Genomic DNA, 25574 nt, shown 5'->3' on the forward strand with positions numbered 1-25574 from the left:
GTCAGGTCCCCACAGGAGTGGCATTTTGACACCTGAGCCCTCCTCTGGGGGATCCAGGGGGACAGGAGACAGATATGCTCGGCGTGCAGGGCCGTGGTGAGGAGTTTGAGGATGGGTTTGGGTTTGAGGATGGGCCGAGATTTGGGATTGGGGCTGAAGGCCCCAGTAGCCCTGGGGATCCAGGTTCCCAGGTTAGGACCTGAGGCCTCAGGACTCGGGTCTGGGAGTAACTATTATATTTTCGAAACGTGAAGTTCTTGGGTTTTGTGACTGAAAGTTTTCCTGTTGGACTCCAGAGATCCTAATTTGGGGATCTGGAAGTCTTAGTTTGAGCTCTGGATTATCACCTGGTGGTCTCCTGTCTGATTTGGGAAGAGTTAAGCCTCAGTTTAGATAATCTCTGGAGAATGTGGGATATGAGACCTGGGGTCTCCAGTATCCATTAGGTCTTGGAGAATTAAGGCCTGAGAGTCTCCGCAGTGAGTGTGAGGCTTCAGTTTTAGGGTCTCAGAGTAGGACTGACATGTTAGATCTCAATTGAAGGTCTAGGAGTTAAGATGTGAGGGTCCCAAATGGCAGTTGTAAAGCCTAGAGGTCTTTATTGGGGTCTGAGGTCAACCTTGGGGATTGAGGTTTGCTTTGGAGGGGCCTAGTTTTTTTGTTTTTTGTTTTTTTTTTGAGAGGTTTTTGCTATAGGGCGCGCGCCTTCGCCAGAAAGACAGAGAGAGACAGAGTGACAGAAAGTGAGAAATCACGCCCCAGGGGGCATGGCCACGCTGCAATCCCTTCTCCTCTCAGGAATCTGGGCACACACGCACATGCGCCCGGCGTGAGTTTAACTCACCTGGTCAGGGACTCAAACCGCGGGAGTCCAGCAACATAGCCATTATGCCAACTGCTGGTCCTGGGGCCTACATTTTTTACTTGAGGATTTGGGTTCTTGGTATTAAGATTTGTGGTCTTGGGCTGGCTCTGTGGTCTGGTGGGTAAGGCAACCAGATCTCATATGGCTGACACAGCAGTTCAGGTCACAGATTCAACAGCTCGGGAAACATGCTCAGTGCAAGTACATGCAAGTTGAAAATCCCCAAAGATGGGGGAAATGGAAGAAATGGGTTTGTGGCATGACTATTTCCCATGGGAGGGAGGGTGCTTTCTCCTCTTTCTTTCTCTCTCTCTCTGGTGAGCAAGATGGGTTTGTGACATGACTATTTCCCATGGGGGAAGAGGGTGCTTTCTCCTCTTTCTCTCTCTCTCTCTGGTGAGCACACATGCCCTCTAGCAAAAACTAAAATTGTGGGGAGATTTGTGGTTTTGTTGTGGTCTGTGATTTTTAATATTAGGATTGGGGTCATATTTGAAGACCAGACAATTAGGGTATCTCAGTATTACAGATTAGGGTTTGTTGGCTTCTTTTTGGGTGTTCGCTCTGTAAGTTTGATGTCATAGTTTTAGTTGTCTTAATATCACAGCCTAAAGATCGCAAGCCACAGTTTTCAGACCTGGGAATCTCCATTTCAAGATCTGGCATCTCACTATCAAGTTCTGAATTCTAAAGTCAGAGTTGAGGGATTTTCTGGTTTTAATTTTAGGTCTAGATCATGATTTAGGGGCCCAGATTTACAATTCTGGACTCATGGACTTCAGTTTACAGGTTTGGGGTTTTAATTTGAGTCTCTGGGCACATATTTGTAGTGCTTATGGATGCTGTTTTAGGATCTCTGAGTGCTCAAAGGAGCATAATGGAGAAAATGAAATGTCCCATCATGCTGCTCATTTCTCCTGGCATCCCAAGGATCACTAATAATTTTTTTTCTTCCTTTGCAGATGTGGGGTTCCAGTGGACAGTTGTGTTCCTCTGAACGGCCCAGAGCCAATTCACTGAACCCCAGTAACAGGTAAGGACTCCCCCATCCCTTCACAGCTCCAGCCACTCTAGAGAATAACAATAATAATGTTTATTGAGCATATACTACTTGCCAGACTCTTGGCTAAGCCCTTTGTTTGATATTTTTTAATCTGAGAAGTAATTACATAGGCCAGCAGGTGGTGTGGTGGCTAAGGGTGCTGGACTCCCATGTGGCCGACCACAGTTTGAGACCTGAACCTGGCAGCTTACTTTCCCTTTCTCTCTGTCCCTTTCTGGTCAAATGAAAATAATTTAATAAAGTTAAATATTTTTTTTTGGAGAGGTTTTCGCTATAGGGCACGTGTGCAGACAGAGAGAGACATAGAGACAGAAAGCGAGAAATCACCCCCCAGGGGGGATGGTCACGCCACAATCCCTTCTCCTCCATTCTCCTCTCGGGATCTTGGGCATGCACACACACGCGCCCGGTGTGAGTTTTAAGCCACCGGGTCCAGGACATGAACCGTGGTCGACTACGTGGGAGTCCAGCGACATAGCCGTTACGCTAACTGCTGGTTCCCAAATAAAATAATTTTTAAAAGGTAGTTACAAATTATTCTTGCCATTTTCCTAAAATGAGAACTCTGAAGTAATTGACAAAGATAATTTCTAAGGCCCTTGCAGGCTTTGACATTCTGAGGATCTTTTGTTTGTTTGTTTGTTTGTTTGTTTTAATTGATTGGTTTCTTCTGAGTCAGAGAGGTAGCAAGTCTGACAGGGTCTTGATGCACTGGTCTACCTCCAGTCTCAACCATCCCTGATCTTGGGCATGCATGTACCTGGAGTGCTCAGGGAGATCTCTAGACATAAATCTGGAATCTTCCCATATGGACAAACCTCACAGAGTCATGTTTTACTGCTTCCAACATCTGGGTCCTCCTTTCCTTTATTCACACATTCATTAATCCCACAAGCATCTACCAAGTATTAGGAATCATATAGATATTTTGATGATATAGAGATTTTTTGTAGAGGTTTTTGCCTTAGGGTGTGTGCACTCGCACTTGCCAGAGAGAGACAGAGACAATAAGAGAGAAAGCCAGAGTTCCTTCTCCATTCTCCTCACAGGATCTTGGACACACATGTACAGGTGCCTTGTGTGAGTTTCAAGCCATTGGGTATGGGACTTGAACTGCTGTTGGCCATGTGGGAGTCCAGTGATGTAAGCACTGCACCATCTGCTGGCCTAGAGATTTTCTTATAGAGGAAATTGAAGGTTGAATCAGATTTTTCCCTATCTCCAAAGTCTGAATAAAGAAAAAACAGCTAGAGGCATCTTATCCTTTATCATTTCTTCCAGTGAACTTCTTTTTATTTTTTTAGATTTTTGGTGTAGGGCATGTGTGCTTGCTAGAGAGACAGAGAGATAGCCAGAAATCGAGAAATCACCGCCCTCCCCGCCCCCGCCAGGGGATGGCCTCCCTCACAATCCCTTTTCCTCCACTCTCCTCTTGGGATTTGGGCCTGCATGCACATACACCCAGTGTGTTTTAAAATGCTAGGTCCCAAACTTGAACCATGTTCAACTCTGTGGCAGTCCAGCAACGTAACCATTATGCCATCTGCTGGTCCTGTTCCAGTAACCTTCTATCCAGCCACCTCTTCATTTCTTAATTCCAAAATGAAGCATTTACTTTGTTCAGGTTCTTTACTTACCATGAAGAAAAATAATGTCTATTACACTGCCTATTTCTCCCGGAATCCCAGAGGTCACCAACAATTCATTCTCGTTTCTCACTTTCTAAGTATGAGGCCCTTGTATTCATAAAGACTGCAATTTACAGAACTGTAGCTTGAACCAGCTTAAACTTAAAAGGTGATTTAGTGAATGTTTAAACAGAAAATCCAGAGGAGTCAGGCTTGGTTGGTTCCAGGTGAAAGTTAAATGGTGCTGCCAGAAATCTGCCTCTTTTGGCTCTGCTGTTGGCTGAACTGGCTACTTCTTCCAACAGAATCTCCTTTGGGGAAACTAAGATGGTTCCCAGCTGCTCTAGGTTCATATCCTGGCATCTTGGCCACCCCAGCAGGGAGAGTCTCTTACAAAATTGAATGACTCTGATTGGTCAAAACTGGTACTACTCAATCTTGAACCAACCACTATGACTCTTCTTGGCTGGAGTTTGAGTCTGAGCTCCCTAAACCTCTCTGAACCACATCACATAGATTGAATGTAAAAGAGGAGAGGTTGCCCAAAAGAAAACCTAGAGTATTGGATGTTGGTCAAACAGAAACCATATCATCCAATACAGTCCCTCCACCTCATCCCTCAGCATCCTGTACCCATAAATCATTCTGACAAATGACTGTCACCATCTGTCTAGAACGGATGTTTCAAGAGCATTCCCTATATGCCAGGTACTATGATAAACACCTTCCAGGCAAGATTAAATTTTTTTCACCTCCATTTTACAAATTAGGAACAAACAGGCTTGGAAAAATGGAAGCACTTGCCCAAAGTCACATAGCAAGAAGCAGAGCTTGGATATGAACCCCAGTCTATCTCTTTATTTCAAAAGCTGGGACCTATAACCAATCATTATGCTGTCTCTTGGGACTGCCCCCTGCCCCCTTTGGCCACCTTGGGGCAGCTCTTACTCTAAGTTCCTGCAGATATTAAAGCAAATTAGGGATTGGCTCTTCCAATTCCTGTAAAATGAAGTGACTAGTATGTGTTTAGGGTGATTAGCTCAGAGAAGAGGAAATTCAGGAATCAGACTCATTTGCCACTTCAAAAGATTGAGAGGTCATCTCAGGACATAAACAACATTAATTAATTCAACAGTTTCTAATGTATTATTAGTAGTAGTATTTATTATATACCCGTTAGGTGCTAGGCATATTCTAGGAGCTAGGGATATAGTTATGCCATGCTCACAGGCCATAGGTAATTTTGCCCTTGCTCCATTAAAAAATAAGAGGGGCGGGGGACTAGCAGTTAGCATAATGGCTATGTCGCTGGACTACCATGTAGTCAACTGCGGTTTGTGTCCTGGACCCAGTGGCTTAAAACTCACGCCGGGCACGTGTGCATGCGTGCCCAAGATCCCGAGAGGAGAATGGAGGAGAAGGAATTGTGGTGTGGCCATCCCCCCTGGGGGGTGATTTCTTGCTTTCTATCTCTCTCTGTCTGTCTGGTGAGCACACGCACCCTATAGCAATAACCTCTCCAAAAAGAAAAATAAATAAGGGGGAAGGGGGCAGTTTGTAATATGGCCAAAAGGATCCTGTATGGCCCACTGCTTGGTTGAGTCTTAAACCCAGTGGCTTGAGAAACATGTGTGTGTGCCTGTGTGCCCGAAGTCTGAGAGGAGAATGGAGAAGGGATTGTGGTGTGATCACGCTCCCTGGGGAATGCTTTCTCACTTTCACTTGTTCTCTCTCTGTCTCTGGCAAGCACACAAGTTTTATAGAAACTTTTTTAAAATTGAAGATTATAGTTTATAATAACATTGCTATACAGTCAAAAAATACATATTTAAATATATTCTTTTTTTCCTACTAATTTAAAAGAAATTAAAACATTTTCGGGGCCAGCAGGTGGCATGGTGGTTAAGGGCGCTGGACTCTCACATGACCGACTGCGCCAACTACAGTTCGAGTCTTGGGCCTGGTAACTTGCTTTCTCACTTTCCCTCTCTCTCTCATTCTGTCCCACTCTGGTCAAATGAAAATAAAGTTAAAAAAAAATTTAAAACATTTGCATGAGCCCCAGAAAAGTCCTAGGCACTGTGTTTACTGCATTTAATAGATAAGTTAGTGTAGGTTATAGCAGTAAATAAAGACAAAAATCTCAGCCTTTTCAATGTTCATATTTATAACAAATAAGTGATAAAAATTCAGAAAATAGGAACTAGCAGATGGCTTCGCAGTTATGTTGCTGGACTCCCACATGGCCAACCGTGATTTGAGTCCTGAACCTGGTGACTTGAAAATCACTCCAGACATACGTGTGTGTGTGTGTGTGTGTGTGTGTGTGTGTGTGTGTCTAAGATCCTGGGAGGGGAATGGAGAAGGGATTGTGGCGTGGCCATCTTCCCAGGAGGTGATTCCTCACTTTCTCTGTCTCTGTCTCTGTCTATGTCTCTCCAGTGAGCATACACACTGTAAGGCAAAAACCCCTTAAAAAATAAAATATTTCAAAAAAGAAAAATATTTCAGATTCTGATTAATAATAGGAGACTTATGGGGCTGGCAGGAGGCATGGTGGTTAAAGGCACTGGATTCCCACATTGCTGTTTGAGTCTTAGACCTGGCAGTCTACTTTCTCACTTTCTCTCTCCCTGTCCTTCAAAATAAATAAATAAGTTAAAGAAAATAATTATGTTAATAATAATAATAGCAAATGGAATTAAATATATATGTGTATATATATATTTTTTAAATAGAAGATGTGACAAAAAATGTACTTTTTACAAGTGATCTGAAAGTCCTATCTGAGATTACATTTAGGCTAAGTGCTGAATGGCAATGAAGAAATCAGCCATGCAAAAATCAAAGCAAAAAGAACATTCTGGCTAGAGGCAACAGCAAAGGCCCTAAGGCAGAAATAAATTTGGCAGTTTAGAGAAATAGAAAAAGGACTCTTGTGGCTAGAGCGGTCTTGTTCCATGCAGACCCAGAGAGTGGAGTTGGGATTAGTGGGTGAAAATTAGAAAGACTGTGAAGAAAGAAATAAGCTCAACCCAGAAGCATCCAGCAAGGTAAAAGGCAGCCTTGGAAAGGAGTACCAGGCTTCTGGAGGCCTCTGAGAGGAGAGTCTGGGTGGTACCTATTTGGGACTGCCACCCAGGGATGTTAGAATTTGGTGATTCCTAGTCACTTGTTTTCTCTCCAGATTTTTTAAAACTTCTGTATTTGCCCAGAAGGCACTCCCTGTGCTTTGCAAAACCCAGAGTAAACACCAAAGAACTATGGTTGATATGAAACCCTTAGTCAAATAATGCATTGAACTTAAATAGACTGAGAGGCTTTTTCTTCCTTGCTTGTTATGTTGTTTCTCACTGGGGCTTCTAATGACCCTCTAGAACATAAAGAAAGTATTGTATAGGGACCAGCAGTTAGCGTAATGTCTATGTCGCTGGACTCCCATGTAGCTGACCGCGGTTCAAGTCACGGACCCGGTGGCTTAAACTCACACAGGGTACGTGTGCGTGCATGCCCAAGATACCAAGAAGAGAATTGAGGAAAAGGGATTACGGCATGGCCATGCCCCCTGGGAAGTGATTTCTCGCTTTCTGTCTCTCTGTCTCTCTCTGTCTTTTTGGCAAGCGCACGCACCCTATAGCAAAAAACTCTCAAAAAAAAAAAAAAAAAAAGAAAGAAAGTATTGTATAAAGAGTAATTATTGGGACCAGCAGATGGCATAATGGCTATGTCGCTGGACTCTCACATAGTCTACTGTGGTTCAAGTCTTGTACCTGGTGGGTTAAACTCACACCAAGCACATGTGCATGCATGCCCGAGATCCTGAGAGGAGAATGGAGGAGAAAGGGTTGTGGTGTGGTCTTCCCCCCAGGGGGGTTGATTTCTCGCCTTCTGTCTCTCTGTCTCTCTCTGTCTTTCTGGTGAGTACACACACCCTAAAGCAAAAGAAAAAGAAAAAATACTCTAAAAAAAGAAAAAGAGTAACTTTGGGACCAGCAGGTGGCATGGTAATTGATTAAAGCACTGGACTCCCACATGGTCAACTGTGGTTCAAGTCCTGGATCTGGTGGTTTCCTTTCTCACTTTCTCTGTCTCTCTCTGGTCCCCTATAGCAAAGTGAAAAGGTGTTGACTTCTACCTTCATGGTCAATCATGGTTTGAGTCTGGACCTAGCAGCTTGGTTTCTCACTGTCTCTCTCTCTCTCTCTTTGGTGAGAGCATGTGAGCATGTGCCTTATAGCAAATAAATTAATTAATTTAATTAAATACTTCTTTTTTTTTTTTTAAAGATTGTTTTCTATGGGGTGTGTAGGCTCACAAGAGAGAAAGAGGGACAGTGAGAGGGAAAATGAGAAAACACCCCCTGGGGGAATGACTATATTGCAATCTCTTCTCTTCCATTCTCCTCCTGGGATCTTGGACACACCCACGCACGTAACTGGTGTGAGATTCAAGCTACCAGGTCTGAGACTCAAACTGTAGTTGACCATGTAAGAATCCAGTGATGTATTCACTTAAAAAAATCCTCTATTACAAGCTCCTTGTTGATTAAGTTAAAGCCCCTTATTACAAACTTCCAAAACAGCAAGCACCTCTTGCATGTCCTCTTTAAGGTTAACTTCATAACACAACCTGTGCAATCACACAGAGCCCTGTGCTTAGACGAGTCCAATGCTTTGTTCCTGTCATCTTGAAATTAAAATTTATTTATTTATTTATTTTTTGGAGAGGTTTTTACTATAGGGCACATGTGCTCACCAGAAAAGCAAAGAGAGATAGACAGAAAGTGAGAAATCACCCCCCAGGGAGGATGGCCATGCCACAATCCCTTCTCCTCAATTCTCCTCTTGAAATCTTTTTTTTTTTTTTTGACAGGGTTCCTCTTGAAATCTTTTTTTTTTTTTTTGGACAGGGTTTTGCTACAGGACACATGCGCTCACCAGAGAGACAGAGAGACAGAAAGCAAGAAATCACCCCCCAGAGGGATGGCCACGCCATAATCCCTTCTCCTCCATTCTCCTCTCGGGATTTTATATGCCCAAAATTCCAAGAGAATAGAAGTAATTGCAGCATGGCCATTCCCCTGAAAGATGATTTCTCACTTTTTGTCTCTCTGTCTCTCTGATGAGCACACATGCCCTATAGCAAAAATCTCTCTTAAAAAAAAAAAGAAAAAAAATATGAGACCAGCAGTTGGTGTAATGGCTATGTCACTGGACTGCCATGTAGTCGACCGCGGTTCAAGTCCTGGACCTGGTGGCTTAAACTCACGCTGGGCACATGTCTGTTTATGGGTGCAAGTTGGAACTAAACATAAGTGTGAAATCAAGAGAGTGGTTTTGGCTTAACCATAGTGCAGGGAACATAAAGTACTGTGGGCATTCAGATTGGGGGAGGAAGACAGGAGAGGCAGTAACTGAACTGGACCCTGAAAGAGGCAGGCACAGAGTTAGTGACAAAGGACGTGTTTGGGCATTCCCCAAGAAGTTGTGTCAGCAACGACAGTGGTGTGTAATTTGGGAGAGAGACACCAGCATCTTTGTATCTCCATCTGTCAGAAGAGATGTGTGTGCATGGGCAGTATTATAAATTATAGATTCAGGGATTAGCCCTGGAAGTTCTGCAGCTGCCCAGGAGTCAACTTCTTTCATGACCTTATTTATTTATTTATTCATTTAGCAAATATAGAGTATGTTCCTGTAATGTACAGAGCCCATTCCAAGTGCTAGGGAGACAGTGGTAACCCCCACCCAGCTGACAGCCCAGTGCAAGGATCAGAGAACTATACGAGGACAAGGGCTTGGGACCTTAGCAAACGTACTTCCCCAGTCCTGTTAGTGATAGGCCAGGCTGTGAAGGCATTGTATACCACATTAAAGGTTTTGACTTGATTCTTGACAATGGGATGGCATTGAGAGATTGGAAGCAAGGGAGCAACATGGTCAGATTTGCCTTGAAGAAAGGTCACTCTTGGGGGACCAGCAGATGGCATAATGGCTACATCGCTGGACTCCCACTTAGTTGACTGTGGTTTGAGTCTTGGACCCCGTGGCTTAAAACTCATGCTGGGTGTGTGTGTGCATGCCCAAAATCCCAAGAGGAGAATGGAGGAGAAGGGATTGCAATGTGGCCAACCCCCTGGGGGGGTGATTTCTCACTTTCTGTCTCTCTGTCTCTCTGGTGAGTGTATATGTGCCCTATAGCAAAAATCTCTCTCAAAAAAAAAAATTAAAGTAAGAAAGAAAGATCACCCTTGGGACCAGCAGATGGCATAGTGGTTGCATTGTCAGACTCCCATGTAGTCGACTGCAGTTTGAGTCCCATACCCTGCAGCTTAAAACACACTGGGCGTGTGTGCCCGAGTGCCCAAGATCCCAAAAGGAGAATGGAGAAGGAGTTGTGGCGTGGCCAACCCCCTGGGGGGGTGATTTCTTGCTTTCTGTCTCTCTGGCAAGCACATGAGCCCTAAATCTCTCCCAAAAAGAAAGAAAGGAAGAAAGATCACCCTGATTGTAGTTCAGAGCAGCGATAGAAGAGGCCAGACGAGAGTCTGGGAGACCTATGAGGATATCGGTATATGGACCAGGGCAGGCACTGTGAGATGAAGAGAAGGGGATGGAGGAAGAACGGACAAGGTTTGGTGGCCCATTGGTCAAAGGGGTAAGGGAAGTGATGAGGCTGGATTTGTCTTGGGTGGTCCTGAGATGGGGAACACGGAGATGGAGGTTTGGGGATCAGCTGCCAAATTTGTTCTGGATATCCTAAACAAAATGGACTCTTGTCCCAAATAGGAGGCAGAAGAAAAACCATAGCAGCAAACTGCAAGAGCTGGCACTACTGCTACCTGTGGCCCTGAGGACCAGTACCAAGAAGCTCACCAAGGTATGAATGGGAGGAGAGGGGCTTGGGAGGCAGGTCTTAAAATATGAACAAGTGGACTAACCTGCCCTGGGAACATAGATGATCCTTCCAGTGACAACAAAATAGAAATGCCCTGCTCTGCATGGGTAGTTCTGGGAGTCTGTGACACCATGACTATAAGCCTGATTCTTTTCTTGCCAAGAAGTAATGGGAACTGAGAAAGGAAAAACAGATAAGGCACCAGGTAAAGATTATCACCTCAGGGCTCAGTCATGGGTTTGAACCCTGAAGCTCCATGGATGCAGAACTCTGGGCAGGTTCCTCAGGCTATACAGAGTCTCAGGTTTCTCAGCTGTCAAACAAGGAGAAATAACTGCTGCTACCCAGACCTATTCTAAGGCCAAAATGACATCATCACTATGACAGGCCCAGCATGTAGCATACCCTGAGTAAATGTCGTTCCCTCTCCTAGTTCCTTGTTTTGTGACCTGTAGGTATTGTCTCTCTGAGGTAGGAATAGATAGTTTCTCCATAGGCTACTCCATAAATGTATACAGTGTTGAGCTAACATCTTGCTCCCAGTGGGCATAACTTAATATGAAACTCTGGGATCTTAAAGGCATGGTGTGATTTTTTTTCCCTCTATTTCTTCTCATTTATTTATTTGTTAATTCATCAACCGTTTATGGATGGATTTTTAGATGCTGGAAGCTGTTCTGAATGCGACAAGTGCAGGCAGTAAAGAAATTTGAGAACTAGTCTTCATGCTCTGGAACTCAGACACTGGTTAAGAAGAGAAAGACTTTTATTTATTTATTTATTTATTTATTTTGAGAGGTTTTTGCTATAGGGTGTGTGCGCTCACCAGAAAGACAGAGAGAGATAGAGAGACACAAAGCAAGAAATCACCCCCGCGGGGGGATGGCCACGCTGCAATCCCTTCTCCTACAGTCTCCTTGTGGAATCTTGGGCACGCACGCACATGTACCTGGAGTGAATTTAAGCCACTGGTTCCAGGACTCCAACTGCGGTCGACAACATGGGAGTTCAGCAACATAACCATTACGCCAACTGCTGGTCCCAGGAAGATAAAGACCTTAACACAGGAATAACTGATCCTGGTTGCCTTTAGGGAAGTTAGGAGGGCCAGCAGGTGATGGAGTGATTAAAGGTGCCAGACTCCCACATAGCTGACCACAGTTCAAGTCCTGGACCTACTTTTATGTTTTCTCTTTCTGTCTCTGTCTCTCTCTGATCAAACTGGAAAATAATAATAATAATAAATAAATAAATAAATAAATAAAGTTAAATAAAAAATAATTCTTACCAAAAAAGGAGGAGTTTAGCCAGCTCTGTAGTTTAGTGGTTAAGTGAGCTGAATCCCATATGGCTGACCACATGGTTTAAGTCCTGGCCCTGAGGGCTTGAAAAACACACTAGCATGTGTGTGTGCATGCCTAAAATCCCAATAGGATAGAGAAATGGAGGAAAAGGGATTGCAGTGTGACCACTCCCATTGGAGGGTGAGTTCTCCCTCTCCCTCTGTCTCTCTGTCTTTATCTGGTGAGTTTACATGCCCTCTGGCAAATATAAAAATGAAAACAAAATGGAAAAAAGCAGTGGCTATTTGGGATGGATTTGTCTGACTCTAACTCTGACCTTTTTCCCCATTCACCTGCATTCCATCAGCCACCAGGTCATGCTGATTCTTTCTCCTAAATATCTCTGAATAGTAGGTGCTTTTATGAGTTTCCTCTGGCTGCTGTAACAAATCATCACAAACTTAGTGGCTAAAAACAATGAGAATTTATCCTGTTACAGTTCTAGAGTACAGAGGTCCAAAAGTGGTCTCACTGGTCTTGAGTCAAAGTGACAGCAGGATTGGTTCCTCTTAGAGCTCTAGGGGAGAATCCATTTCCCTTTGCCAACTTCTAGAGGCCACTTACATTTTTTGGCTCATGATGTCATCTTCAAAGCCAGCAGCACACCTTTAAATCTCTCCTCTCCTACTGCCTCTATTGTGACATTGCCTTCTCTGCCTTCGACATTCCCGCTTCCCTCTTTTTTTTAATTTATTTTTTATTGCTAGAAGACATATGCACTCACCAGAGGGAGAAGGAAAGGAGGGGGGAGAGAGAGAGAAAGTACCCCAATGGGGCATGTTTAGGCCACAATCCTTTTTCTTCCATTTCTCTATCCCATCATTATTTCATTCACACGCATACATAGGCCCAGCATGTTTTTAAGCTACTGGGATTGAGATTTGAACAACAGTTGCCCATGTAGGACCCAGCTCCTTTAACCATTGTGCTATAGGGCCAGCCCTTCCTGCCTCCCTCTTACAAAGACCCTTGTGATTCCATTGAACCCACTCATAACCCAGAGTAATCACTCCACCTCAACGTCGTTCTCATCTGTGAAGTCCCTTTGCCATAAGAAGCAGTACATTCATAGGTTCTGGGGACAAGGACATGGACATCTTTGGGGGGAAGCATTAAGCAACCCACCACAGTGCTTAAAATTTTGAGGAATGTTTTCTTCTGTCCTCAAACATTTGAGAGTTTGGGGTGTGTAGGTGCTATAGTAGGTTCCTGGGAGCAAGAGAGGACGAGGACACAGACCTGTCATCGAGGGATATCAGTCTAGTCAGAGGACAAGCAATATGTCAGCTAAGCAGTCAACCATCTCAAAATAGTGCTCCATCTTTGATCTGCCTTTGATAGATTTTCTCCTCTCTAATTTTAATTTAAGTTTATTTATTCTGAAATGAGTTCCGAATTGCATATATTTGCATAAACACCCCTGACTATCTTGCTGCAGAAAATCCACTGAATTGTAAAATGAAGAGAGTCCGTTCTATCTGAGGGAATTTTCTCACTTGTTAAGCTCAGATCATTTCCTGAGGCCTCTGCACACTGGGCACTTTCTCCCCAGGTCTCAGCCTCCTTTCTTCACCACATTTGCTCTGTTCTCTTCAGGATCTCTCTTCTTACCCCTTCATCCTTCCTTAAGTGTAGTCTGGGGCCCCCTGCGCACAGACAGCCAGCACCCTGGGCGGTGCCCAGCCTCCCACTTGACCCACTCAGCCTAAAGAGCATCAATGGGGCCAGTCCCGAGGCTGTGTGCTGAGCTGGCGCTGGCGCTGGTGCTCCGTGAACTAAAGAAGCAACTGTGTGCTGCTTCTCTCGCATTTGAGACTCAGGCTGCCTCTCAGTCACTGCATCCTTCCTCGCCACCCTGCCGCATGTGACCCTGTAGCTTCACCCTCTGACCACTCAAGCCCTCCTTGTGATCGTTTCCCTGTTTCAAACTACCTTTAGGAGGAGAGTTCCAGGAGGGCAAAGGCTGTAAAGGATAAATCTATATCCCCATCACCCGAAGGGCCTAGCATAGGACAGACATACAAGAGCAATAGTTCCCAGCTCACCGAGAGTTCTAGGCGTCAGCTCCTGAGCGCTGAGCTGGGACAGCTGCATCGTGCTCAGCTGGTGCTATCCGGGAGAGGGGAGAGTCACTCCTCCAACAGTCCTGACTGAGACCTCAATTCTGTGAGCCTGGGATACAGAAGTCAATTAGCAACAGTATCCCCCTCAACTAGCTCAAGGTCAAGGGAGAGAACTATGTGTTAACAGATAATTATAACACAGTGTGGCAAGTGTCTTCGCCAAGCAAGGCCCAGGACATTTTGAGGTTTTGAGACGGCTCACCTAGTCAGACGAGTGGGGTCAGAGAGGCGGGCATCCTTCTGGAAGAGAAGGCTACTGTGCCGAGGCCTCCACTCAAGGAGGAGAGGCCAGGTGAGGGAGTTTGTGGGGAGAAGAGGAGAACTTTGCAGAGAGGAGACTGCATGAGCCAAGGGCAAGGGCTGCAAAGCCCAGCAGTATGTGCCAAAAAACTGGACCAGGAGGCAGGCAGAGCTGGGTTCAAATCCCAGTTCTGCTTCTTCATCTCTAAAACCTTAGCAAACACCTTATACCCTCTGAGCCTTAGTTTCCTTAGCTGTAACCCCTTTCTCACAGGGCTATGGCAAGGTCTAAACGGTAGAATAGGATCATCTCTCCAACTGAGGAAGTGTTGGGGGAGGGGAGCGTCTGGGGTCTGGAGTCCAGCTGGCTCTGGTCCCCACAGACTCACTCTGTCTTGAGCCCTGGCTGTCATGCTCATGCCTGCCTTTCTTTGGAGGACAGAAGGAGATTCTGCTGCACATCCTGTGCTACATTCAGTACCTCCAGAGAAACATCGATGTGGCCAAGGCCTTGCTCAAGTTCCACAGCAGCAATGGGGAAGGAGGACTTGGTAAGTGATCGGCCGATGCTTCCTAGTGCCTGCTGTGTGCCAAGGATTGTCCTAGGCAGCAGGGACACTGAGTCCAGGCCCTCCCAGATCTCACGGCCTGGAGGAGGACAAAGTCAGAGATGGGCCAGATGCTGTGGGAACGTAGAGGAGAGGGACCTGAGAGCTGGGCCTTCAAGGACAGGAGACAGGGAGCTCTGCCAGGCAGAAGGAAGAGATGAGCCAGAGCGGCAGGCGTGAGGAGACACGTGTGGACTGCCTGGGGACAAGCAAGCTGGGTGTGACTGGAGGGACTGTGTAGCATCAAGGCAATGTGAACAGGCGCCTGAGCCAGATCCTGACTCAGACACATCCTCGTGGCCTTAACCTCTGTGTGCCTTGGCTCCTTCATCTGTAGAATGAGGCTGTCTCTAGCTCTTTCCTCGGTGCTCATCGGGAGAATGAGTGAGCTTCTATAAAGAAATACAGCACAGCACCTGGAACGTAGTTACCCAGCAGGTGCTGTCATTGTCCCTGGAGTACGAAACACATAGGCAGGAGGTGTGGCCGGGACTGGTCCTGAAGGCTTTCGCTGCCCAGCTATGAGGGAGATGAAGAATGTGAGAATTCTAATGGATTTTAAGCCAAGGGCAGGTCCTGGTCAGGTCTCTTTTTGAGAATAAAGTCCCAGACATAACACACTGGAGTAGGGGGCAGAGAGAAGAGGCTATTAGGGGTGTCCTAAACAAGGGATGATGGAGCTCAAGCTGGCACGGTCACTGAGAATGTGGGCAGATGTGGGTAACTGTGGGAAACCTGCGTTTCTGCCCTCCACTCTGCTTCTTGGCTGTGCAACCTCAGACAAGCTCGGTCTCCTCTCATGGCCTCAGTTTCCACATTTACAAAGTCATCTTGGGGACCTGCCCCTCCCCAGGGTTGAGAAGTGTTGTTTGGAGGGCAGGATATGAGATCAGATGAGAATGGGGTCTGACCTGTCTCCTCTGTCCCATGCAGGCCTGGGTCGGGACCCAGCCCTCGGCCCAGCTAGGCGCAGACACTCCACCCCTTCCAGCTCCCCGTGCTCTCGGAAGTCTCATCTTGAGGGGGCCTGCCTGAAACCTCGGAAGAAGAAGCTGTCCCGAGTGTCAGGTACAAGCTGTCAGTGGAGGCAGATAAGAAGCAGGGATCAAACAGGTGCAGGGTCCTTCTCCAGGGATGCCATCTCTCTGGGACCCACTCAGCCACCTGTGCCTGGGGGCAACTCCATCTCTTCCTCGAGCTCCGAGGCTGGGGCAGCTCATCCTGCTCCAAGCCTCAACTTCCTCATCCAGAACTGTAGTGCCTAATGACCCTAGGACTACAGCGGGGCCCGTGTAGATTCCACACACATGAACTGAAGGGGCACATGTCCGTGCCCAAGGGGTGGGAGCCGCTCTCGTCATGGCTGATCATCTTTGAGTTCAGCCTTCTGTCCCTGGGCCAGGAAATCAGCACTTAGGGTGGCAGGAAGAACCAACCTTAGAAGGCAAGAGTCTTAGGTCCAGCCTCAGCCTTGTTACTAACGCTCCTTGGTGGGCTTGAGTTTCCCTGTCTTGAAAATGGGAGCTGGGGCAACCCATGGCCTAGTGGTTAAGGGAGCAAGAACCCTCATGGCCAACAGCCTGGTTTAAATCCTGGTCCTGTTGGCTTGAAAAACACGCTGGGTGCATCTGTGTGAGTGTCCTAAATCATGACAGGGTGGAGAAATGGAGAAGAGATTGTGGCATGATCACGCCCCATTGCGGGGTGCTTTCTCCCTCTCCCTCTCTCTTTGTCTCTCTGTCTCTCTCTGTTGAGAACACATGTCCTCTGGCAAATTTAAAATAAAAAGAGAGTGTTGGATTTAATCAGTGTTTTCCAGCTCTGGCTACACATCTGAGCCATCTAGAGTATGTGAAAAGATTCTTCTGCCTATGCCTGACTACGAGAAAGTTGGGTTTCTTTGGTTTGGGTAGAACCTGGGGATCCCCATTTTTTAAGGCTCGGAAGTGATTCTAACATGTGGTCAGGAGATGGAGTAAGGATCTGGGCATATCTGGCAGGCTAGTTAGTGACAGGCATTGTCAGGCCCAGAGCAGAGAAGGCTAAACAGTCAGATGCCCCCCCCCCATCCTCTCATGCCCAGCTCTCTGCTCCTTCAGAACGCCAGACCCTGGTCCAAAAGCCCCGCCGCTCTCTGGCCCTGGACGAACTTGAGCAACTAGGGACACCATCCCCAGACCATAAAGGTAAGGAACCACCACGGGGACTGCCACCCCTCAGAGATGCCCCAACCTCTGCAGTTACCCCAAGGCTTTATCACCCTCATCTTGAGGTGGCAGAAAAGGTGGAAGATCCCAGGTGACGTTGCTGGACATAACTGAGAACACTATCCACTGTAACATCTCAGGTCAGTCCCTTCACTCCCAGTTAATTTGCTCTTTCATTTCTGGGCTATTTTCAGGCATGCTGGGCAAACAGTGTGAACAATACAGACATAGTCTTACTGCACAGAGCTCATGATCTCATTCCCAGTTCAGGCTCTGTTGAGGGTACAGGGGTGGGACAGTATCACCCTTGAGTGTAAGTTTTGGACCATGAACCAGGGATGGGGCAGGGCCTCCTCATGAGTCTTCCTCGGAGCAGTCAGGCCATCCCTTGTGACCCCCATCACTGCACCAGAGTGGGCGAGAGATGGCTACCTGAAATAAGGCTCAGCCTCCAATCTACCTCTCATTCAGCCCTGTGCCCTGGGCACCTCCACTGCACCAGGCCCTGTATGGAGTGCTAATGGCACATCAGTGACCAAGTTCACCATCCACTGGAAGGGTCACCCACACCACTTCTGGGTGATCCAGACTTCCTGGGGTTGCCCAGGAGGCTGTGAACCCCAGGGAAGGCATCTGATCCAACCTGAGGGTTAGGGAGGGTTTCTCAGGTCTTCCTGCTAGCTGTGTGATGTTGGGCACCACATCTGATACCCCCATGCCTCAGTTTACTTACCTGTAGAATGGGTATAATCATGGTGCTTTTTAGCCCTGAGTTACTGAATACATAAAATACTTAAGACAGGGCTATTTGCTATGGTGACTGTCACTGCCAACATTTCACTGAAGGATGTTACCTTTGTTACAACTTCTGATAGGGATGTGGGATTCAAGAAACCTGGGGGTGATTGGGGGTGCCCCAATGTGGGGAGCAGCTAGTAGCTGGCCTTGGCACCCCAAGCCTCAGGTAGAGGTCCTGCAGCCTGGAGTTTGGGCTCAGATGGGGCAGTGAGAGGCTGTCTGCAGAACCTGACCCCTCACTTCCTCTCTGTATTTGGGAGCTCTGGAATGGGCCCAACCCACAGGACAGGTTATTCGGATTTGCCCCCTTAGGCTGCTGCTGTGGAAATGGTACCCAGGACGATGGGCCCTCCTCTGCCTCTGAGGCTGGTATTGAGAGGCTCCATCTTCTCAGCAAGATGCAAACTTGCCCCAGGTAAGGAGACGCAAGGGCATGAGGGGGTGGGCTCAGTGTCTGGTCTGGCATGGTTGAATTTGGTGGGAAATGAAGTCATTACACGGTCTAGCAGATGGCGTAGTGATTACGTCATTGGACTCCTCAGTAGTCAACCATGGTTTGACTCTGGACCCGGTGGCTTAAAACTCATGCCAGGTGCCTGGGCGTGCATGCCCAAAATCCCAAGAGGAGAATGGAGAAGGAGTTGTGCTATCCACACCATCCTCTTTGGGGGGTGATTTCTCACTTTCTGTCTCTCTGTCTCTGTCTCTCTGGTGAGTACATGCACCCTATAGCAAAAACCTCTCTTAAAAAAAAAAATGAGGTTGATTAGCAAGCCTAAGATGGTGTTTGGCGAGTGAGCACACGTGAAGGCATCCCTTCCCTCCTGTCTCCGTCCTTACTGGCCATGTACCTCCCATCTCATCCCTCCAGCCGTCCTCACTCGACCAAGTGGCTTCTCTAACTCTCTGATTATGACTGTGTCAATGGCGGCTTGAAGCCCTTCCTTGGTGCCTGTAAAACATCAGATGCTTGTGCTGATGCTCCAGCACTCTTGGTTAGCCTTCTCTCTGGCCCTGCACTCCTGACTCATCCTTAACCCAAATATTCACCATTCCCCACTGAGCTGTGCCCTGGGCCCCTCAGGGCTTTTCACACTCTGGTCTCCTCTTTGGAGAACCTTCTCCGCTGTCCTCTTGGGAAACTGCCCATCCTCAGGCTGAGCTCTCCAGGGTCCTCCCTCCGCCTGGCCACCCCACCTTGTCCTCTTTAAGCCCCTGCTTCTCACACGCCCCCTGTGCTCTCAGCCCATTTACCAAGTTGTCTCTCTCACAAGACTTGATGTGCCCCGAGGGCAGGAGCCTCTGCCAATTAAACTTTCTTCCCTCCCAACCCCCTACCCACACTCCCGCAGGGCCAGCACCAGCCCACCCACATCACACTTCACAGTCGGCCACACTGAGACACCCAAAGGGGTCACAAGGTCATTCCCAGTGTGAGGGTCTGTGTCTGCCTCTTGAATTCTGCCCCTTACAGGCAGAAGCTGGTGCGTTATCATTCCAGCGAGGAGGTGGATAAGGAGCCCCTGGATGCCGACCCTTGGCTTCCTGCCTGGACCACAGAGGGCAGCCCCTATGGTGACTAGAACTCTGTATCTCCCCCTTGGAGACTGGTATAGGGCCTTCTTGTACCTTCCTTCTGGGGGTTTCTATGGAAGGGGAGAAAGTGGAAAAGGGAATGGAGATCCACTAAGCACAGGGATGCCAAAGGCATGATGCCTACTCTCGCTTTTCCATTGGTTGCCTCTGCAGACATCGCTACTCAATCATCACTCTCTCAAGCCTAGACACTGCCTCAGAATCTCTCTCTTTTTTTAAAAAGAATTATTTAATTTTATTTATTCATTTATTTATTTTCATTTTAACAACAAAACAGAGAGAGAGAGAGAGAGAAAGTGAGAAAGCAAGCCATCAGGTCCAGGACTCGAACCGTGGTCAGCCATGTGGGAGTGTCCAGAGCCTTAACCACCACACCACCTGCTGGTTCCCCAGAATATCTCGTAAACGCCCAGCAGATGGAGTAATGGTTATGTCGCTGGGCTCCCACGTGGCTGACTACAGTTTAAGTCCCAAACCAAGAGACTTCAAACTCAAGCCAGGCGTCTGTGCATGCATGCCCAGAATCCTGAAAGGAGAAGGGATTGCAGCGTGGCCATCCCCTCGGGGGGGGGGGGATTTCTCACTTTCTGTCTCTCTGTCTCTCTGGAGAGCACATGCACCCTTATAGCAAAATTCTCTTAATGAAAAAAAAAAAGAATCTCTCTTAACACATAGCCACAGATAGCTACAATCAGTCTATAGGATTATGATACTGATTTTTCTTCCTATCCCTGACATAATGTCAGGAACAGTGTCTCAGTTTTTTTGTACTGAGAACTTAAACGAGGTATTCACAGCCACTGTCTATTCAAAGCTGGCTGCTGTGTGGGTGAAGAAGACAATCTCTGACCACAGGCCTGAGCTTGTTGTTTCCTTTTCAGGGAGCCCACTGGCCTTGGGGCCTCTCCAGATCGATACCTGGAGTTTGGTGGGCAACCCAAGTGAGATCCTAGGACTCAGCCCTTCTCTCTTCAGCTCCCCGGGCAAACTGCTGCCAGACCAGATCTTGGAGGATGACAGTGAGTATCTGACCCGAAGTGAGTATCCAGGGCTGGGCCCGATGTGGGGTTCATTCAGAAAACACATGGTGGTTCCACAAAATGCTCAGAGCCATGCTGGGCCATGCTGGGTGCCCAGGGGTGAATCCCACCCAGGCCTTGCCTAGAGGAACCCACAGCTTGGTGGGGAAGCAGTCACAGGCCACTGTGATGCATGGGAGACTCCAGGAGCCCACAGTGGGGAGCTGCTTGCTCTTTCCAGGGGTGCCCTGAGGGAGCGGGCCTGTGGGCTGGATGTGGACATGGGGTAGGTGACCCCAAAGGAGAAAGTCGGAGAAGACTACAGCAAGTGAGATAGGAGGGTCAAGGTATGGTGCTAGGAAAAGAACCATTTCTTTTTTCTTTTTTAATAATTATTTAATTTAATTTTATTTATTTATTTTTAATTTGACCAGAGAGGAACAGAGTCGGGGGTGGGGGGTGAGAAAGCAAGCCGTCAGGTCTGCGACTCGAACTGCAGTCGACCACGTGGGAGTCCAGCGTCCTTAACTACCATGCCACCTGCCGACCTGAGAAAAGAGCATTTCTGCCCTGGCAACTCCTCTGATGTCCCTCCCTGACAGCTCTCTTGGAAGAAATGTTCTTAGATCTCGAGTCTTCGCCTTCTGCCTGCATGCCTGAGGCACCACAGACAAAGGTGGGCACCTTTTACTCATCCGTCCCCGGACATGGCCGCCTATCTTTCCACACATGGCTCTATTCCATCCACTCATCCATCTCCTCTACCTTTCCACCCCCCCCCACCTACCCACAACTCCTCTCTGTCCACTTGTGCTTTTCCCAGTCTTTTCAGAAGCTCACCTGCCCTCCCTGCCCTTACTGGCCCCTCCTCCAAACACACACTACAAGTTCCCCCCTCAGTGCTGGGTGCTTGGAATGAACTGGACAGAAACGATGAGGGCTAAAAACTGCCAGGGGCCCAAAAAAGACCTCGTGTAATTTATTAAAATGATTTTATTTAATTTTTTTTAAATAATTTTCTATATGGTGTGTGCACTTACCAGAGAGATAGAGAGCGGAAAGAGACACACAGAGAGAGAGGGGGGAAGGTGAGAAAGCAAGCCACCAGGTCCAGGACTCGAACTCTGGTTGACCATGTGGGAGTGTCCAGCACCTCAATTACCATGCTGCATGCTGGTCCCTTTAATTTTTTAAAAAGAATTATTTTTATTTAACTTTATTTATTTATTTAAATTTGACCAAAGAGGAATTGAGCAAGAGAGAGGGGAAAATAGAGGAAAAGTGAAAAAGCAAAATGCCAGGGCTGGGACTTGAACTGTGGTTGACCATATGGGAGTCCAGCACCCTTAACCACTTCACCACCTGCTGGCCCCAAACCTCATGAAACCTCACGTAATCTTACCGCTACCCTAAGAAGTAGGGTCTCTTATGGGCCCATTTCACAGATGAAGAAACTGAAATCAGAAGTGTGACCCCAGAAATTCTCGGTTGGAATGGAGCCCATAACCCAGGGCTGCCTCCCTCCCAGGCCCCCAGGATAGTCTCTGTAACCCTGGTCCACCCTAGGGCACCATCTGACAGAGAGGCAGCTCAACTTTGGACCTCAATGGACTGTTCCTCCAATGTCACTTCAATGAGTAGCTGAATTGGTGACAGAGACAAAAATCGATGCCTTTAGTGGAGCTTTTAGTGGACACTAGGCACTAGCTAGTTGCTTCTCAACCCTGCAAAGCATATACCAGGGGCCTTCAAAAGTCATGGAAAATAGGGCCAGCAGATGGCATAATTGTTATGTTGCTGAACTCCCATGTGGTCAATCGTGGTTCGAGTCCTGGACCCAGTGGCTTAAAACTCATGCTGGCCACATGTGCCTGTGTGGTGTGCCCAAAATCTCAAGAGGAGAATGGAAGAGAAGGGACTGTGGCATGGCCGTACCCCCTGGGGAGTGATTTCTCGCTTCTCGCTTTCTGTCTCTTTCCAGTGAGTGCATGCACCCTATAGCAAAACTCTCTCTCTCTCTCTCTCTCTAAAAAAAAATTAAAAATTGGGACCAGCAGTTAGCATAATGACTATGTTGCTGGACTCCTATGTAGTTGACCGCGGTTCGCGTCCCAGACCTGGTGGCTTAAAACTCACGCTGGGCAAGTGTGCGTGGGTGCCCAAGATCCCGAGAGGAGAATGGAGGAGAAGGGATTGCGGCGTGACCATCCCCCCTGGGGGGTGATTTCTCGCTTTCTGTCTCTCTGTCTCTCTCTGTCTGCCTGGCAAGCGCACACGCCCTATAGCGAAAACCTCTCCCCCCAAAATAAATAAATAAATAAATAAATAAATAAATAAATAAAAATGGAAAATATGTATCACCAAAGAACTATGCATAGATTTCAAAATTTTGTACCAGAACACACCCATACTTTAATTCCACTTTCCATAAGCTTCCTGAAGTCTTCTCACATTATGAGAACTTTCATAGATGAAATCAATGCTCGGAGAAGTTAAGACTCACCCAAGGTGTCACAGCTAAGTGACTGGCAAACTGGTACAATGAAGGCAGTGTTGCCCCAGCTGACCCAGCCCTTCGCTGACCGCCATAGGGTCCGAATGCCCAGAGGGTGGCAAGACAAGTTTGTCTAGAAAAACCATGAGTGGGACCATGAGGGACACCCCTCATCGTGTCTCCCACCTTTCTTCCTCATCATGGCCCAGGGAACACCCTCTGAAGGCCCCAGAGACCTGCCTGATTCCCACGTCTCATGCCAGTCCTCAGTCTCGCTGGACCACTGCTACCTTTCGCTAAGTGAGAACAGCAAGGCACCATCCAGCCCTGGCTCAGAGGATAGTGACGTGGAGTCTGCTGGGAGGCAGCAGGAGGTGAGAGTTGTGGCCATCTTCCGAGGCCGGCCAGACATCCCCTGCCCTCTCTCACCTCTCTCTCCCCCACCCAGGATGAGCAGCCCGACCCTGAGGACTTGCAGTCCTCCAGTGAGGAGGATGGAGATTATACGTGGACCCCCACCCGGCGGGCCTCCACTCTACCTGCAGCAAGCAGAAAGGCCAGGAAGGGCCGGGCAGGCAGGGTCCCTGCGAAGCCCAAGGACAGTAAGAAGGCCTCCTGCCTGTCCCAGACCAAGAAAAAGTGTGTCAATGGCTTCATCATGTTCTGCAGGATGAACCGGAAGCAGTATATCCGGTAGGTGGGGATCCTCTTGGCCCTGAGTAGGCTCTTCATCCACCATGGGTCTCTGCCCCCTGGCCCCATCCCCACAGCTCGCACAGCTGTCTGACACATTTACCCCCTTTCTGGAACTTGGCCATCCCAACCACAGTCTTTCCCAGAATTTAACCTGGCCCCGTGGTGCTGGTCAAGACCTCTCCGTCATAGGCAGTGAGACCCCCCGCAGACTTCAGCTGTAAGGAAGGAGTTCATTGGTGCAGAGTGGGTGGGGCGGGAGTCGATGGCCGATGGCCGTTGGATACGCTCAGCCGGGAGCTCAAACACCGTCTAGAATCTCAGCTCCTCACTCTCCACCACATTCTCTTCCAGGCTGGCTTTGCTCTCCAGCCGACTGGGCCTTGCTGGCTTGGCCAGGGCAGCCTAGGGGGGAGGTCTGGCTCTGTCCCTGTCCACCCCAGCACGGTGGTGAGAGGAGAGCTCTCTGACTCCAGGGTTTCAAGCAGAAGTTCTTGGGGTTGGATCTGGCAGCTTAAAACTCACACTGGGCGCATGTGCATGTGTGCTCAAAATCCCGAGAGGAGAACAGAGGAGAAGGGACTGCAAGGTGGCCATCCCCCCTGGGGGTGAGTTCTTGATTTCTGTCTCTCTGTCTCTGTCTTTCCGGCAAGTACACATGCCCTACAGCAAAAAAATCTCTCAAAAAGTTCTTGGAGTTGACTGATAGATCAGTCAACTGGTTCTGGACCAGTCACGGCCAGGCCTGAAGGCAGGGGAAGAGGAAGCCTCCCAAGTCCCAGTGGGGAACAGTGAATTCCCTACAGGGGCCAGGAGTGGCGGCTACAGGTTCCCTACTCTCTTGGGATACTGGGACCACTTGGAACCACTGATTCACCCATCTCCTTTCTCTGACCCGTCACCCCCCATGGTGCATGCCGGAGGCCTCGCAGGACCAGCAGGGACAAGAGCTCTGACCTGGGTGGCAAAATGACAGCCCCAAGAGGGCGAGGTGTGGTCATACTACCCAGACCAGGGTGCCCAGCAAGCAGGCCTTTCCTTACCTCCTCCCTCCCTCCTTCCTGTCCCAGAGCCTACCCTGGCACCGCATCCACAGCTGCCACAAAGGAGCTGGCCCAGCTCTGGCGGGGGATGACAGAGCAGGAGAGGAGACCATACTGGTGAGAAGCCCTGCGAGAGGTGTGAGGGGCAGAGAACGGGGCCTCCCGGCCCTTAGGCCTGCTTGGATTTTCGAGCCTTAAGTGCCACGTCATTGGACACAGGTTGGGAGTTTACTGAGCTGAGAGACTGTCACAAATTTTAATGAAAGACTTGAGGTGACAAAGGTGGCGAGATGCTTCACCTTGTAGCTGAGGACAGTGGCGTCACTGGAGGCCCTCTCTGCCTCGAGAGCCTGCTCCTGTTTCCTGGCCTGCCCCTTCCCTCCTCAGTCCATGCCCCCCACTGGCTACAAAGAGCCTCATGTACCTCCAGACTGGCCCCTAAACACACGAGTGTGGGCGGTTTTTAACACATCCTAGGGGTGTGGGCCTGCAGCGAGGTCCCATCTTAGACCGAAACTTGGAGACTCAGCACTAACCACCCCCCCCAAGGCTAAACCTCTGGGTTCTCTCAGCTCAGGCACTGGTCACTACAGAGGTCAGAGGGTTAGGGGTGGGACAGTGTCCCTAGGGGCAGGAAGGAGCCCCCACCTGCCCTGCCTCTCTCCCCCAGCACCAAGGCCCGCCGGTTCAGCCGCCAGCACAACCGCATTGTGAAGCAGGACAGCTCCAGCAGCGAGGACGAGGACTGGGAGACCCCCAAGCCCTTCTACCAGCTGATGGCCGAGAAGGCCCGCTGTGCCCCAGACGCAGCCCTGCGCCCCCACCGCACCTGAGGGGTACCCCTCTGCCCCTCATGGCTCTCGCAGCCCAAATTTGCAACCAGGTCCCCCCTGGCCAGTTCCCATGGGACAGGGGAGGGAGTATTTATTTATTTTTTCTTTTCTTTTTTGTAGAGGA

The 25574-nt window shown here is 48.4% G+C and overlaps 1 protein-coding gene across 1 annotated transcript; it reads left to right on the forward strand.

The window, feature by feature from the left end:
* The first annotated feature begins 1827 nt into the window (after positions 1-1827).
* On the forward strand, positions 1828-25574 carry MEIOSIN (meiosis initiator). Its single transcript, XM_027767202.1, has 13 exons — positions 1828-1898; positions 10345-10435; positions 14602-14710; positions 15701-15835; positions 16867-16953; positions 18085-18187; positions 19247-19347; positions 20250-20387; positions 20990-21063; positions 23091-23255; positions 23330-23574; positions 24645-24734; positions 25288-25574. Exons 1-13 carry the CDS (start codon positions 1828-1830, stop codon positions 25448-25450), a joined length of 1572 nt encoding a protein of 523 aa, XP_027623003.1. The 3' UTR covers positions 25451-25574.

Source organism: Tupaia chinensis, unplaced genomic scaffold, assembly GCF_000334495.1.
Source record: "Tupaia chinensis unplaced genomic scaffold, TupChi_1.0 Scaffold000067_1, whole genome shotgun sequence".
NCBI lineage: Eukaryota > Metazoa > Chordata > Mammalia > Scandentia > Tupaiidae > Tupaia > Tupaia belangeri.